General features: G+C 35.3%; 1 protein-coding gene and 1 long non-coding RNA gene across 8 annotated transcripts in view; one reads left to right on the forward strand and one right to left on the reverse strand.

Annotated features, from left to right (window-relative positions):
* Positions 1–17,472, forward strand: part of ANKRD28 (ankyrin repeat domain 28) — a 176,270-nt gene that overhangs the window by 58,236 nt on the left and 100,562 nt on the right. For 4 of the 7 annotated variants that reach the window (XM_082459228.1, XM_082459229.1, XM_082459230.1 and 1 more), the window contains exons 1-2: positions 4,031–5,550; positions 6,678–6,761. The exons of 1 other annotated variant lie outside the window; for it this stretch is intronic. In XM_082459228.1, coding sequence (XP_082315354.1) covers positions 5,434–5,550; positions 6,678–6,761 — 201 coding nt within the window. In that variant the 5' untranslated portion in view covers positions 4,031–5,433. Of the gene's footprint in view, positions 1–4,030; positions 5,551–6,677; positions 6,762–17,472 lie in introns of those variants that run through there. 2 more of the 7 variants (XM_082459231.1, XM_082459232.1) reach the window with 1 other exon arrangement.
* Positions 1–17,472, reverse strand: part of LOC309659527 — a 381,336-nt gene that overhangs the window by 56,604 nt on the left and 307,260 nt on the right. The window lies entirely within an intron of this gene.

Here is a 17,472-nt window from a genome sequence, read left to right on the forward strand (position 1 = left end):
AATATAGGTCTTTGCAAAGAACACATCACATTAATAATGTGTTAATGTTTTAACACTATGTAGTATATAGTAATATTATAATAATGAAAGGGTTAATAATTATTGTTATGCTGGTAGGGTGAAACCAGTTGAGATCTTAAGGTAACATTGATGGTCATTTTGGAAGTATGATAGGCAAACATTAAAAAAATGATCTAGTTGATAAATACATTACACACAGAGAATTAAATCTGGTCTCTTATAAGGATTTTGAATTCATCATTTTAAAAACATATAGTGACATTTTTGCGGTGGCTGTACTAATCACAGGGAAATCTGACCAGTAGCCTAGAGAGCAGCTGTTTCTTGATCCCCCCCTTTCCTTGCACCCCCATTTGCTTTTAAATCTGTTCATAAGACTTTTTCTAAAGTATATGGACTGATGAGGCATGTAACTCAGGATTGTTCAGGATCCTTGAACTATGAGAAATGTTTCTGAAACATGATTTGAACTCACTTATCCCACAAGCTTTTTATTTTTTAATACTCAGAGACTAGTTTGGCACAGAGTAACCACTTAGCATACCCTAAATAAGATATTTTATTCTATAGTAATCAATCTGGAGTTCACAGATTCGTAAGAGATAAGACAAGCTTTGGGTTGACTCTCTATGCAGAAAGGAAAAATCATTTGTGTCAAAAAAAGAAATTCTGTTGTAACAAAATTGGGAGCCTAAAAATAATCCTTCAGGATGTTTTTTATCAGTAAAATGAAGGTTTTAAACCATCTTTTCCATTAAGAGACTCTGTGTGAAGAGTAGGAGTAAGCTTTTGATAGGGTACATTTTAGCATAAAGAATGGAAGGATTATCAAGTTGTCAGGGTTGAAATTGTTGGCCTATTAAAAAATTAATCAAATTTGGCCTAAAAAGTAAATGCCTCAAGAAAAAACCACATCCCCTTGCCATTGTTCAGCTGAAAAAAGAAGCAACAACAACAAAAACTTAAGTTGTGTGAATTTAAATTTGCACAATTATTGTCAATAATTTTTCATCACGGGTACTTTCTCCATTCCTAATTTCTTAAATACTTATTTACCTGTGTCCTTTTCCTCTAAGATGTGAGTTCCTTGAAACTAGGGGGCCTGTCTTATTCAGGAGGAGATATAAAACAGTGTTATATGATGCTGTTAACTTATATATAGTATTTCAGTATTTTTTATAATTTAATATATTATGGGCCAGTCCTTTTTACCCTTTCCCTAGACTGTAAAATACAATGAATGTGGAGGAATGCCAAACCCTGTAGTCTTAACTTCTTGCTTAAGTTTACTGCTCCCTCCCCCAGTAACACTTTAAATAAACACTGGAGTGTAAAGACAAGCTTCTAAAGTCTCTCTAGAGGCCTGAAAAGGGCGGGGACTTAGTAACTGAATGGGATCTCCAGACACCAGTCTGAATCACCTCACCAGTAGGGGGAGGTTTTCAGTAGCCCTCTTTTTTACTCTGTGTCTTCACAATGGATATCTTTCAACTCTCCTAAATATCTGTAATAATAATATTATCTTTATTTTAAACTTCACTATTAATAACACTATAAAGTAGATTCTGTTCAGTTCTTTAATAGATGTTGAAATGATTCATGGGAAAGTTAAATAACTTGCTCAAGGTCACACAGTTAGATTTGTTAGGGAAGCCCGATTAGATTAGTTTGGCTACAAAGCCTATCTTCTCAAACACTGTACTGTTACTGTATGTCTCCTAGGTAAAAATCTCTGGAGATTATTATTCTTGGAAGTCTAAGAAATTTAGACTCAGGGAATTTAAGTAGTTTGCCCAGGGACACAGCTAATAAATAATGGAATCAGAATTTGAACCTCCAGGTAGGCTGACTCCTGAGCCCGTAGTGTTAGCTGTCATTCAGCATCATTGTTTTATATGCTGTCAACTTACGTTGAATACATTTAAGTTGCTTTCCCACTAGAGGCACGAAACTCATTCTGTTGCACTTTAAAGCCTCCCGTGTTTACAGGTTAAAGCATATGAATCCTCCCCCCATTGTCTTTTGTAATTTTGCTACTCTATTCCAGAGTTCTTGTGACATAATATAATTTATTTCAATGAAATTATTTACAGATGGAAAAAATTGGAAGGAAAAAATATGTGTATAACACAGCCCCTGCCTTCAAAGAGCTTGCTTTCTGGTTGGGAAAAACCTAGGTATGGAAGTTGACCTAGAACAGGAAAACAGGATGTACCTGCTTAAGTCTTAAGTAGATGAACTTATACACTGGATACTTTAGAACAAGTTAAAATTGTCCATATAAAAAGAGATTTTGTTTGGGGGTGTGGGCAGAACCCTGACAGTGACAGTAGAATATAGGATATTGTTACTATAGTGGTTTCGTTTTCAAATACTTCAGACATCAAGGTGATAGTTTTTATTTAGCCCTGTGGTGACAGTTAACATCATTTTTGAATGTCAAAATATTTGCTTGTCTTTAACTTGGCTTAAAACCATTTATATATTTTAAAATAACCGAATTTTTAGCATAGTATCTTGGTACAGTTATGTTAAGGTTACAGGTTTTTTCATAAACTGATACCTAATGGCTTTTGTTGTTAAATTCTGGCACTCTTATTTATCTATATCATGCTGGTTTTTTTGTTTTTGTTTTTTGGTAAGTCAACTGGCTTAAACGTGTGAGGTAACACTAGCCCTGAAGTACCTATTTTAAAATAACTTGTTTGGGAATATTATCGCGGTAAATAGTATGTTCCTTTGTTACCTAAACTTTTCTCAATCATTATACATTGTTTGTCTTTTAAAATCACTTTTACAGTCTATTTTGCAATTATAGGTCGCAAAGCTCTCAGGAGAGTGTGTGCGTACAATCAGTGGAAGCAGAGTAGATTAGAAAGAGCATGTGTTTGTAATTAGGTACAACTTTATTAATTTGCCTAACTTTGGATATAATATTTAATTTCTAAGTCTGTGTTTTTCTTCTATACTATGGCAGTGTAGCAAGGTCACTGTGAGCATTAAATGAGAATGTATAGCACCTAGCACATCACAAATGTTCAAGAATAACTATTATGTTTATTAATAAGAATTCTGGTTGATAGAAGAAGGAACAAAGATTGAGGAGGTCATGGTATTTTCTTAGTAGTTTTCCTGTGGGGAAATATCCCCATCCTTGAGTAAGCAGAGAAGCAGGGAGGAAACAGAGAAAGCCAACAATAAATTGGTTGTTTTTGACACTTATTTGTAGCTTGGGATAATTAATTTTATAGGAAGGGAGAAGATTCTTTGCTTTGTGTTACCCTGTGCCTTTTCACTACCAAAGACTTGAAACAATAGTTTTACATAGCTATTTAACAGATTTAAGGCTTTATTCCACATCTAGATGGGAAGATAGAATTATTTCTTTCGTGAAATTCAAGTGATCAATAGAATTTTACAATTATAATTTCTAAAATATGAAATTTTTATTTTTTCCCTTTCAAAATATGACTTGGTTGATTAAATTCGACAACTTAGAAATTGTTAGTAAATCTGAAATTTCTTTTGTTTAAACTTTGTGCATTCTTGAAAATAACATCTAGTAGATTAAAAATGGTCTTGGTAAAATAAGAAAAAGAAAACGTTAGGTTCATGGTATTTATATTCTCATAAAATGCTTCTTTATCTCTAGTTCTCTTTTATGGATTCACTGCAGACATTATCACTGCAGCTGTCACTATAGGGTTAAACATTTGCTGTATTGTAACATATGAAAGCAGTTAAGCTGTTTGGAATTGTTTACTTGCTAAAACCAGTGTTAGTCAGCAGAGGCAGTACACCAGATTTCCTTGTGGCTTTTCGTGGAAAATGTTAAAAGCGCACTCATTTTTCAGTTACAGAGTTTTTTAGTTTGATCTGGATTAGTCACAGAACTGGCGTGAACCTTCTCATTGTGAAGGCTGTCCAAATGCACTATTTTTTTTCTCCTGCTAGAGGAAGTTGCATCCTGAGCAGTAGCTCAGCTCTCTGGTAAGTGTAACATGTGAGCATTACTAGGCATTTCATTCTGCGGTTCTGCAGTCTTTGCTCTTCAGACTGTTGCTCAGTTGAAATGCTACTGTGGCGCCGATCCTGAGGTTCTCTATTTTTTAAGGACCTACTCATTTGGAGGTGTCAGTGGCATTTTGAGAGATCATCTGAAGAACAGGAAAGCATCTGAAATCGACTGAAAAGGGTAACTCTAGCGGTTTTCACAGTGGAAGGAAACTATACTGGCACAGAGGCAGATGATTGAATAAAGTAGTTGGCTCAAAGAAGATGCACAGTCTGCTGTTTCTTCCTCTGAATGAAGACTCTTTAATGGAAGCTGTATTCATGTGGAGATCAAAGAAAACACTGGAATGATAAACTACTGGGTTTTTTTTCCCTTCTCTTTTTTAAAAATGAAAAGCCTGAAGCAGTAATTTGAGCTCAGATGCCTTCTCAGCCTGCCTCTTCCATTTGGATTCTCCGCTAACACCATTTCTGCCTGGTGCCTGTGTCCTTTTGCTGGAGTAGCTACAGACCACTGCCTGATGGAGGAAGAATGAACGCTCTGCCTTGCCTATGCTGTCGATGGGAATAAAGCTAACTGTGTTTCTTATATGGAATATCTGGATTAATCAAGCCATATTCTAGTACCAAGAGTCCTATTGTCTCTTGTGGTCTGACTCATCGCATGTAAATGTACTGCAGCTTTGCTATTAATGCAGAGTGTTGTTTTTTTTTTTTTTTTTCTTTCTCAAACACAGAAAGAATTGTCAACCTCTGAGCAACATTTTGAGAATTTGTATTGAGCTCTAGATGTCTTTTTTTTCTGGATAGTATCAGCATTAAACCAGTGAAGCTGAAGAAATGAAGACAAATTAGAAGTGGAAACAGAACAATGAGATTTTATTTTTTATTTTCAATTATAAGCAAGCCAGCTACTGGTAACTATATGACCTTGCAGGCAAGAGCGGGTACAGCTGCGATCTTCTCTGTCACAGCAGTTGTTTCTCATCTTATTCTGCAGCGTGTGTTGATGTCACCCAGACAGTGATCTTTTTATGCAAGTAAATTTCTTTGAAACAGAGGGATATGACTGTTTTGGTAGGGGAAAAATATTTTTAAATGAGCTTGTCCTGGACTCAGTTTTAGTTATTGACATGTTGATGTCAAATTTCTTTTGAGTTTTACAGTAACCCAACAGAAAATAACAGAATTGTTTTCTTAGTAAGTTACAAGTATGTAGTTATAATTTATAATTTTAAACTTCACTTTTTCCGATAGTATTTATTAACTTTAAAAAACCAGCTGCGCTGTTCAGAGAATGATTCTAAGTGTTGTACAGAAGAGGAGGAAAAACTACTTGTACTCTTCCAACTGTGACTTTTATCACATAGCTTAGAATTCAGTTTTTTAAAAGAGCGAATGAGTCGAGTGTGTATTGTTGTTTTGGAGGAGGTAGAAGATGAGTCTCCTGCATTCATTTCTAAATTGCCACAGGAAAATAAGTCCCTACATTCTCCACCTTTGGGAAGTGTGTTGGTAAGATACGAGAGTTTATGTTTACTGTATTCTACTGAACTAGTAGGGTAAATTTTATTTTTTAAGAATAAATGTAATTTGCACTAGTTTCATTAAAAACCCAAATTAAAGCAGTATAGGTGTGTGAATATGATGCAATATTACTTGTATATGAATGCACACATTTCTGATTTTCACTTTTTCAGATGTTTAGATAACATTTCAGACTTTATCTCTTAATCTCTTAAAAAGACTTTTAAAAATAATTTGAGGATAGTAGTTATAGCAACCACATTTCTGTTTTCACTTAGTGGTTTTAAAAACCAATATAACAAGAATGAGGAACTGTATGTTTTAGGAAAGGTTGACTACTGCCAGCAACACCGAGGCACAGCCTTTTCTGTAATGAATTGTATGTATTTACATGCAAGGCTGTTATATGAAAAAGAGTCAGACTTCATCTTTAATCGTATTTTTAATGCTATTGTCAATTGATTTCTTGTTTGACTAGTATAATATGATACCTTTTCAGGCAGGCTGTGTCGTTGATTAAGAACTTGTTATATTTAGATGTTCACGTGTCTGCCTCTTCATGTTATTCAGGTTTACAGTAATTTTTGGTCTTTGAATAGTAGTGATTTTCATCAACTGCCAGATTTTCTTTTTTTGGGTGTTTATCTTTATACATGTAATACTAACCCATGGAAGTTCTTTTGGTGCCCCAAACAGAACTTTTCAAGGAGGCCTTCGAGGGCCTCCACATGGGCTAGGAACTACTTGTTTGACAAGTTATGTCCCACAAGTAGATGTTGAGATGTCACACTTGTATTTGGAAGAGACTTTCTTTTTACCGTATGTATATTCAAAAGGCCTCCACTCATATAAAATAAAATCTGATTATGCTTATTATGCTACCTAATTTTGGTCATACGGTATTGATTTTTTTTTTTTTAATTAGGCCTTTTTTTTTTCCAAGGAGGAATCCTGTACTTTCATATGATTTGACTTCATGAAACTTGGTTCATGTCAAAAGCCAAGTGATTATTATGATAGGGAAGAAAATTTTTAGATTTAAAAGTTATGTGGAAATAGCTTTAGAATCATCCATGTGGTGTGATTAATGTTTTTATTACTCTCTTGTATTTTAGCCATCACTGGTGCAAGCTATATTTAATGGAGATCCTGATGAAGTTCGAGCACTAATATTTAAGAAAGAAGATGTTAACTTTCAGGTAAAACAGTTTCGCTGATACCAGCCTTGAAACCTACTTTCCTAGAGTTATGATTTTTGTTAAAAGACATAACACAATTCTGTAACAGCTGTTTTAAACGAGGGTAGAAGGGTCTTGAAGCAAACAGGAAGGGACTGGACATATATTCAGGGTAATAACTAAAACACAGGAGAACCAGGAGCCAATGAGGGTTTTTTGTTCCCCCAACTTTGTACTTTGAAAATTTTCACAGAATAGTTGAAAAAAGACTTTGAATACCCATATAACCTCCACTTATATCCAGCATTGATAACATTTACCACATTTGCTTTCTCTCCCATATTTACACAGATTATATTTATACTACACATATATTTTTTTCTTTCTTTTGCTGAATCCCATTTGAAAGTAAGTTATAGACATCATGACACTTCACTGTCAAATACTTGTGTGCATTTCAGATGAGGGTTCTTTTTTTGTGAACTTGAAAGAAGAGACATGCCTATAAAATTTATAATATATCTAACTTGATTGTGAGATCAAATTTGCTTTCTGTGAATAACATTATACACAAAGACTCATCTGTTTGGGGTCTTGCAGTAAATAAAGACATATTGTTTGAAAATTCCTCAGACTTTTAAAGATACAGTGGATTTAACATTCAGGACTGACTTGAGGGACAGTTTTAGAAAGAGTGGGCATATGGATAATTTCCTTCCATATGTGTTTCTCCAGTGGCCAAACTTTTTTTAATTTACTAAATAGAGGCTGAAAATATATAATTAACTATAATAAGATCAAATTTATTAATGTATATATTTTTACTGGAAGTGAATGTTTTCAGTATCTTTTTCATACATAATTCAGTTCTCTGAATGATGGAGAGTGGGGAGAGGTCATTATTCCTAAGGTCCCTATAGCAACAGCAAAACAGATGACCTGGAATTGATTGGCCGGTTCTAAGAAAGCTGTGCTCTGCCAGCTCATCTCCAACTCTCATCTTTTCCCCCATTCTTTTGGACAGTACTGTTGTGACCACTTGATGTGCTGTTAAGTAGATAGAAGAGGTATTTATCTTATTTTTAAAGGTTGAATTAACTGAATAGATTTGAATCTTTAACTAAAATGGTTCATCATTACATTTTTTTCCTTGAACATTCCTAAGTGAATTGCATTTAAGTTTACATTTATTGGAAACATGCAGTAGTTCAGGATTTATTTTAAACGGAGCGCTGGTCACTTTACGTAATTGGGGTGTTCTAGAGAGTCTACTTTCCGTAAGACAGAAAATAACTATAAGGGTATAGACTAAGGAAAAGGAGAAAAAGGCTTTCTGTTCTGTTTAACACTAGTATTTTTTGTTTGTTTGTTTTAAATGGAACTAACAAATCTCATCTTGGTGAGAAAGTTTGGACTATAACCCTACTTAACCATGGTTAATTTCTCCATCATTACAAAGTCTCATTATAGCCAACTGCTTTTCTGCCATAATAATCAAATTATCTTAAGTTTTTAAAATTTTATGCTCAAAAAATCATTTTTGAGCATCAGTTTATTCTGCTGTGATGTCCTTGGGAGGTATTGTGTTATCTGTAACTAGTGTGTGACCCCCTAACTTTAATGACTTTTAGCTTCTGCTTTTCTCCTTATAGATTCCTTTCCTTGCTTACTTTTAAAACATCGTTTCTTAACATCTCCTAGCTTGTTCTCTTGCTCTGAAACTTAGAACCAAGCTTAGAACTAAAAGTCTGGTTAGTGCTTCAAAGCAGTAGACCCTTCTTGAGAGTGACTTTGTCTTCAGTGATTCATGGGTTTTTGACAAATTTTTTTACAGTTGCTTTTCTTGTGTGACTCTTCATAGTTGAGAGTATAGTCATAATTATCAGATGTGTTAAGTCTTTGGCCATTGTTCTAATTTAGGATGGTAGTTTTTTTTTTTTTTTTTTCCTATTTTTGTCCTCTATGATAAGGAATCGCATAGAGTTTTAAGAGGCAGGTATGTATGTTTGTATGTGCAAGTGTGTGTAATAAAACTTACACTGTTTTGTAATATAAAACCCACTCACTCTTAATAGGTAATAAAATATTTTTAAGCTTTATGTCAGTGCGACAGTGGTGTTTTTCTAAAATAGATTTATTTAAGTGAGTATTTGAGAATAACAGCTGACTTTTTGAAATTTACATTTTTTGCAGTTATTTTTATAAAATTTTAGAGTGGGTAAAAGAGCTCAGATTTAGTTCTATACTGTTAAGTAAACATTGTTAATTATTTTAGGTTAGCTTCTTGAGTCATATCCTGAAGTTCTGAATACTGTGGACCACTAAATAGCATCTTTCTTAGTAACACACCTAATTGATTTTTTAAAAACTAATATAAAATATTACACATTCATATTATTTGGTCTGAGAAGGAAGTCTTTTATTGTAGAAGCTAGCTGAGATGATTTCACTAGAAAATACTGGAGTTTTATATTTGGAGGTTTTGGGCCACAAGTAGTTGACTGTCTGAGTAAATATAGGTTTATTGCTTATATAGTAATTTAATCCAGAACAAGGTGATTGGTGGGGGGTTGGTTAAGACAGTAATGTCATATCTCTGAGTGAGCTTCTCTGTGAGACTCTTGGCTTTCTCCTCCTGCTGAAGAAATGATTGTTGTATCCTGCACTCAAGACAAACAGCCAGAGAAAGTGGAAAGGGAATTCTCCCTGTACATTTCCTTTTCTTCTTTTTTAATCAGGCAAAAAGATCTTTTCCAGAATCCCCACAAAACTCCCCCTGAGTTTCCTCGGTTACAAGCCCACTGTAAACCAGTCCACCAGCAGAGGTAGAAGGGGATTAACTTTTTGCTTAGATCAGCCATTGTTCATCACCTGGTTCATCCCCTAGGGTGAGAGGCTTATCATCAGTGATCATATTGCACTCCGTATCTGGAGAAAATCAGCATTTTCATGAAGGAATAAAAGGGAAATAGTTGTTTGGATAGGTAACCTAGTAGAAGAAGATTTTTTATTGCCTAAAAAATAGTTGAAATAGCAAACTTTTAGAAAAATAAGTCACTTGGATATGGAAGAAGCACTGTAAAACAAACAGGTGAAACGGTCAAACAAAATTTAAAGGCAGTTTGGTATATATAATGTAAAGAACAGTTGGAACATAAGTGGTAAGACCTAAGTGCTTCTATCTTCTTACCCTTATGCTACATGAACAAATCCATTTCACTTATTAGGACTCAGTTTTCTTTTGTAAAATGTGTGGGATTACATTAATGGCCTTCATGTTTTTTTCATGCCCCAAATTTGGGATGCTCTAAAAATTCCAAGTGACCTTGAATGATCTCCTGCTTTTGCCCAGAAGGTTTCATTTGTATTTTCAGATTTATGTGGCCAAAATAATAATAATAATAAATGTCTTTCCCTAGGATTTACCAGAACTTAATGACATGCCATGTTGTGGAGCCCAAATAATTTAATTTGAAATATTAATAACACATTTCAGAGGAAAGGTATGACTTTATAAGAAAATTTTCTACAAGCAGAAATTGTTTTTCTTAATCCACAGTGATAGAAATTGGTGTTAATTATAGACTTTATTTCAGAGACAGTGATGTGCCTAAACATTTTTATGGTGCCTGCTTTAACTCACACAGCAATCTTGTAAAGCTGGTAGGTTAACATTTCCATCCCACCAATAGGTGACAGAACTAAAATTTAGAAAGTATATAGCAGAACAGACATTTGAACCTATGTAGATTTGGCAGAAGCTGGGGAAATAGAAAAGTAAATTGGAGAGAAATACTTTTTCTTTTGCCAAATAGTGCCATAAAGCAATAATTGTTAAAAAATGGATTTTTCCCCCTAAAAGTTATGTCCACATTCTTTGTGGACTCCTTCCTACCTTTTAGACTGTAATACAAATGTGATCCTGATTTTCATAGTCAAGTGCTATTAAATTTTAGCATTGCTAATGAGTGAATAAACAAGGCTCCCTTAGTGCCATGTTTTTTGGCTGGTTAAAAATGTCATTCGAAGTAGTGTCAGACTGGGGGTAATTATAATCTAGCCAACACCGTTTTTAGTGTTTAAAACAGGAAGTCTTAGATTATGACTTCTGTGACTGTGACCCTTTTTAAACTCAAAAGAATTGATTAAGAGCTAGTCAGTAGATCTTGCCTGTATCATATAAACTTGATAATTTTGAAAATGCTACCTTGTATGTTTTACATATTGGTTTCTGAATTCAGATGTACTTTTTTATTCAGAATATTTTGGGATTGATTTTGCCAAAGTAGTCTTCAAAATTATTAACATCTTCTAAGCTTTCAAAAATACTTTCTGGGATCATTGAAATGATGTTGCTTTTACTTTGTCAGATAAAGTGTTTGGCAAATACATACATGTACATGTACGTATATGTGTGTGTGTACATCACACAAGCATATCATTTGTTTTCATTATTAAATTGTAATAAGATAGTTGGCAGTTTACACAAAGTAGTAAACCATAAGTTTACACAGGTTGCCTGAATTCCACCCACCCTCATTCTTCACAGTGTTCTCTAGTCTTTTCTGGAAATTAGCAAGAAGTGCTCTAATCTTTAATAAATCTTTCTTGTGACCACAAGTCGCTTCTGCTGGCTGTCAGTACACCAAGCTGTTGATGTTTCTGGAGAGGTTCTTAAAAACCTCCTCACTCAGTTACTTGAGGTTATGTGAACTCTCTGTCCCAAAACTGTATGTGTGTACATGGTCTTCTGTAGTTACAGTAATTAGTATTGTGGCCTGCAAACCTCCAGCCCCATCTCAAGTGTACCCACCCAGTTCCCAGCTGGCTTCCATGGAGCATGGAGTGAAACGGGGAGGTAGTGAAGAGAGAAGAACCAGGTCGGCCTCCACCCTGGAGAGGGTTGCCCTGTAGTTTCTCCATCCCTAGAAACCGCACCTCTCTTCTGTACTTGCCAGTGCTTCTAGATTTCAGCCTCAGATTTTTAAATTTTCTTCACCAATGTTCTTGTTTCCTCCAAGATCCGTAAACGAGCGTATGTTCCATGTCATTGTGACTAAATGGCTGTTATGCTGGTCCTGAAACAAAGGAGGTTTTGTGTAATGAAACCAGCTGTTTTTGCAGCTAGAAACTGGTGGTGATTTATCTTTGTATTCCATTCATTGTTTTTTATTTAGCATATATGTTTCTTCATTTTCCTTTTTTCATCCCGTATATTTGGGGAATCAGTCCATACCAGTCTAGAGAGAGCTTCCTTATTCTTTATAATCACATAGTTCTACACTTAGGTGTTTATAACATTTTATTTAACCAGTCCCCCTCTTGGAGGGCATTTGGGTTATTTTTAGTCTTTATTGCTAATTGGTAATAAATGAGATAAATTCACCAAGTAAACAGACATTCTGGTGGCCAAGCAAAACTTTAATATTTTTTTTAAAGTAAAAGGTTTATTTAGAGGGATACACACTCCATAAACAGAGTGTAGGCCGACTCAGAAGGCGAGAGCATGCAAGCAAAACTTAGAATGTTGGGATTTATTATGAATTATTTAAATATATTATCAACTTCCCAAATAGACTAAATGTCCTCTAAGTCCTTTATTTGAAGCAATTTTAGTGGACATGTTTGTATAAATTGGTGGTGGGTAAATAATGATAGTTATATAGCATAGTAAAAATGTCATAGATTGTGTCCTAAATTTCAGCCTGAGCTGAAATTACTAATTGGTCTGGTAAGTCTCATCTAGCACCTCAGCCTATTTTTATTTAAGTTTTATTGAGGTATAATTGACATGCAGTAAATTGCATATACTTAAAGTGTATAATTTCATAAGTTTTGACATGGGTGGGTATATGCCTGTGAAACCATCACCACAAACAAGATAGTTAACATTCCCATCATTCCCAAAGGATTCCATTTGCCCCTGACCTCTGATCTGCTTTGTGTCACTATAGATTAATTTGAATTTTCCAGAGCTTTATACGATATGTCCTCCTTTTATCTAGCTCTTTTCACTCAGCATAATTATTTTGAGATTCATCCATGTTGAGGCATGTGTTAACAGTTCATTACTTTCTGTTGCTGAATAGTATTCAGTTGTATCAATATACACAATTTGTTTATCCACTCACCTGTTGATAGAGTTTGAGTTGTTCTTCTTTTTCATCAATTACAAATAAAGCTACTGTGAAGGCATGTCTACAAGTCTTTGTATGAACATATGCTTTCCTTTCTCTTGGGTAAATATATGCTGGTGGAATGGTCAAACCATATGGTAGGTGTATGTTTAACTTTTTAAGAAACTGCCAGCTGTTTCCGTACTGGTTATACCATTATACATTCCCACCAACGGGATATGAGAACTACAGTTTTTTCCACATCTTGCCAATATTTGGTATGATTAGTCTTTTCTAATCTTAAACATTCTAATAGATGAGTATCTCACTGTGGCTTTAATTTGCATTTCTGAGGTAACTGATGATGTTGAGCATCTTTTCATTGCTTCTTGGCAATCTTTGTATCCTTGGTCTTTTCAAATGTTTTTGCTCGTTTTTTTCCTTATTGGATAGTTTTCTTACTTTTGAGTTTTATATGTTCTGGACACAAGTCCTCAATCTGTGGCTTTATTTTCACTCTCTTATGAGTGTTTTTGGAGAGCAGAAGTTTAAAAATTTGATGATGTCCAATTTATCAATTTATTCTTTTATGGATTTTTGTTTTGGTCATGTGTCTAAAAAAAGTCTCTCTCGGTGTCACATAGATTGTCTCATATCTTCTAGAAGTTTATAGTTTTAAATTTTACATTTAGATCTACAGCCTATTTCAAGTTTAATTGCATGCGGTACAAGGTGTATGTCATAGTTCACTTTTTTACATATGGATATATCCAGTTGTTAAAATATTTGTTGCAAAGGGGAGTTCCCTGGTGGCCTAGTGGTTAGGATTCTGGGCTTTCACTGCCATGGCCTGGGTTCAATCCCTCGTCGAGGAACTGAGAATCCCACAAGCCGCAAGGCGCGGTCAAAAAACAATTTTTTTGTTGAAAAGACTATACTTTCTTCACTGAATTGCCTTTGCATTTTTATCAAAAGTCAATTGTTGATATATGTGTGGATTTGTTTATGGACTCTGTTATGTTCCATTGATGTATTTGTGTAGCTTAATGCCAATACCACACCATTATGATACTATAGTTTTATAATAAGTCTTGAAACCACCAACTTTTTTCTTTTTCAAAATTGTTTTGACTATTCTAGGTCCTTTGCATTTTGATGTGAATTTTTTAGAATCAGTTTGTCAGTCTCTTGGGGAAAAAGGAAATTGGAATTGTGTTCATCTATAGATGAAATTGGCAAAAATCAACATTTTAGCAGTATTGGTTCTCCTTACCTATGAACAAGTTATATTTCTCCATTTATTTAGGTCATTTTTAATTTCCTTCAGCAAATTTTGTAATTCCACATTTACATCTTTTGCAGATTTATCCATATTTTATAAATTTTGTTCGTACTATAAATGTTACTTAATTTCAAAATAGGCTAATTATTCTCCACTCCTGAGATAATTTTTCCTGAGTACTTTACCCAAGGTCCTGGGAGTGATGAGTTTTTCTGGTTTGGCTGGTAGGAACAGGACACTGTTTCCTGTGTGCGAACCAGGCACTGTTCCGTCTAATGCGTGCATTCTCATTGGTGATGATATCACCTCCAACTTGGCAAAAATTGTGTTTTTTGTTGGGACGCATGTGTGTGTGTGTGTGTGTGAAAAGTCTTACATAGTACAATGATTTGTGGCCCTCTAAAGGGTCGAAGTGTATAAATTAGGTATACAGTGGTATTAAAATTTCATGGGGGCAATTAGGGAGAAAAAAATCTAAAAAGGCTCTTGGGTCAGGGTGGTAAGGAAAAAAAAGGTTGAGAAACACTGCTTTAATTATTTTGGATGCTTCTTTTCATGAGTCTCCAGTGGTATTCTTACACATGTCACGTGCTGCTCAGTACTCAGTGGAGTACACGAAGGGATATTCTGCAGGTCTCTGGGATTCTCTCCTTGTACCATCCTCTCCTCTCTGTTACTCTGTCCTGAGAATTCTAATCCTGGTTTTCTCCCCAGACTGTCAGCTGTGTCTCTTCAACTCAGGGAAATATGCCTATTAAAAATATACATAGCTCTGGAAAAGCCATTGAGAAGCATTTTATTGATTGAAACAGCTGACTGACATTCCACTGAATGTTTTCACACTTACACCTTACATATTTTGTGAAATGGCAATTTTTTATTGTAGTCCAGCAGTATTTTTTAAAAAGAAATTCTGTACATTAGTTTTCAAAACACTGGTGTTGCTATTTGATAATTAAAATTGCCCAATCAGGGACTTCCCCGGCGGTCTAGCGGTTAAGAATCTGCGCTTCCACTTCAGGGGGCATGGGTTTGATCCCTGGTCAGGGAACTAAGATCCAACATGCTGCAAGGTGTGGCCAAAAAAAAAAGAAAAACAAAAAAGAAACCAAAAACATAATTGCCCAATCATAGATGGCATCACCTCTGCTTCCTCTTACTCTTATAAGACCTGGTATTGATACGTAATTTTGGCGTTTTATTTTTTTATGAAAAGCAAGTAAGCCTTAGCCTAGGAGTATCTGATTACTGCTAAATTTGTAGAAGAGAATTACTGCTAAATTTGTAGAAGAGAGTAAATTCAGTATTTAGAATAGGATGCTCTGTGGACTTGTCTTTTTAATATTACTACTGCTAGAGCAATATCTAGATTACAACATGAATTAATACTAGATTCAAAACTTCCTAAATAGAATTTGCCCCAGGGCAAGAATCATGCCTTCCACTGTGTAAGACAGATAACACTGGAAAGGGATTTTGGAGATCTAGTAGTTACATCATCTGTTATAGATGAGGCAAAAATAAGACCCCTGGAGTTTATTTGGTCACTTCCATTTAGCAGAAATAGCTTAAGAGCCTGGTTTTCTTAATGTCCAGTTCAGTTTTCTGCCCATGTTGTCTCCCCTGGCTTGTCACCCCTCATTTCTGCCCAGTGGGTTACTATTACAACAAAGTTCTTAGCTCTTCTCTTGTAGCCATAAGTATATAAGCCTTTAGTAAATACTTGATAGCCTAATTTGATATAATTTGGTATGTTGGTTCATTCCCTTGATGAATATGTGCCATTTACCATGCTGAGTATTAGGGAGACCAGTCATACATACGTTTTTCCCCTGTTGTTCATGCTTTTTCCCAACTCAGGATATCAGTTGTGCCCACATTGTCTCCAACTCCCTTTACCTCGTCTTCAATTTCTGTTCATTCTGCAGATTGCAGCTTATGGCAGGCAGAACTCTACGATGGCCTACAAAGTTCTCATTCCCTGGTGTACATCTCCTGTATAATCTCCTGTACTGTAAATGTGATAGGATGGCACTTCTGTGATGAGTTTATGACATCTGGCACAGTTGGCTTTAGGAAAGTGAGATTAGCTGGATGGACCTGACCTAATGACATGAACTCTTTAAATCTGGATCTAGAGTCAGAAACAAAGGGAGTAAGGAATGTGATATGAGGCAGATTCTCTGCTGCTGACTTTGAAGATGGAGGGGGCCACATGCCAAAGACTGTGGGAGCAGAGGGATCCTTCTGGCTGACAGTCAGGAAGGAAAATTGGAACTTCAGTCTCACAACTACAAGGAACCAAATTTTGCCTGAATGAGCATAGAAGTGAAATTTTCCCTTAGTCAGGCCTCCTTTTGAGAACACAGCCCGTTTGACACCTTGGTTTCCACTTTATGAGCTACCCTGAGCAGAGAACCCAGCCAATACCATACTTGGACTTCTGCCCTACAGACCAGTGAACTAATAAATGAGTGTTGCTTAAGCTGCTGTACTTACGGTAATTTGTTATGCAGCAATAGAAAACTAATACAAGACTTAAGTATCTCTTTTTCTGGAACACCTTTCCTGGTCCCCCAGGTAGTATTATGTCAGCCTAATAGATGGCTGTAGCACTCTGAACTTCTCCTTTCTAACACTCAATTTATTTGTGTCATGTTCAGTAACTCTCTGGAGATACAGACCTTGTTTGAATTCTGTATTTATACCCAGTATAGTCATCCCTCAGCATCCATGGAGGATTGATTCCAGAACACCCTCCCCCATCTCCGCCAGACAACCAAAATCTGTGGATGCTCAACAAGACCCTTGTATAAAACGGTGTATTATTTGCCATTTGTATAACGTACGCACATCCTCCCATCTTCCTGTATACTTTAAGTCATCTCTAGATGACTTATAATATCTAATACAATGTAAATAGTATGTAAATAGCTGTAAATACATTGTAAATGCTATATAAATAGTTGCTGGCCTGGGACAAATTCAAGTTTTGATTTTTGGAACTTTCTGGAATTTTGTTTTCCAAGTAGTTTTGATCCATGGATACAGAAGGCCGACTGTAAGTAGTAGCCATTTAAAAAGTGTTAGAAATGAGTGAATAAAAATAAGGCATAGTCCCTGACTTTAGCAAGTTTATAATCTAAAGTGTTTGGCTGTATTGTTTGTAGCTGTTTTTTTGTTTGTGTCAGGGGTGTGTGGGTTTTGGGTTTGGTGGATGGGGGCAGTCTACTGTCAGTTGCCCAAGTGCAATTAAGCTAAACAGGCTTCTTTCCACAGTCTTTTTGCCTTGCATTCCCATCAGTACTTGTTTAGACAATTCAAATCACTTTGA

Source organism: Balaenoptera physalus, assembly GCF_965194825.1.
Source record: "Balaenoptera physalus genome assembly, chromosome: 4".
Classification (NCBI taxonomy): Eukaryota; Metazoa; Chordata; class Mammalia; order Artiodactyla; family Balaenopteridae; genus Balaenoptera; species Balaenoptera physalus.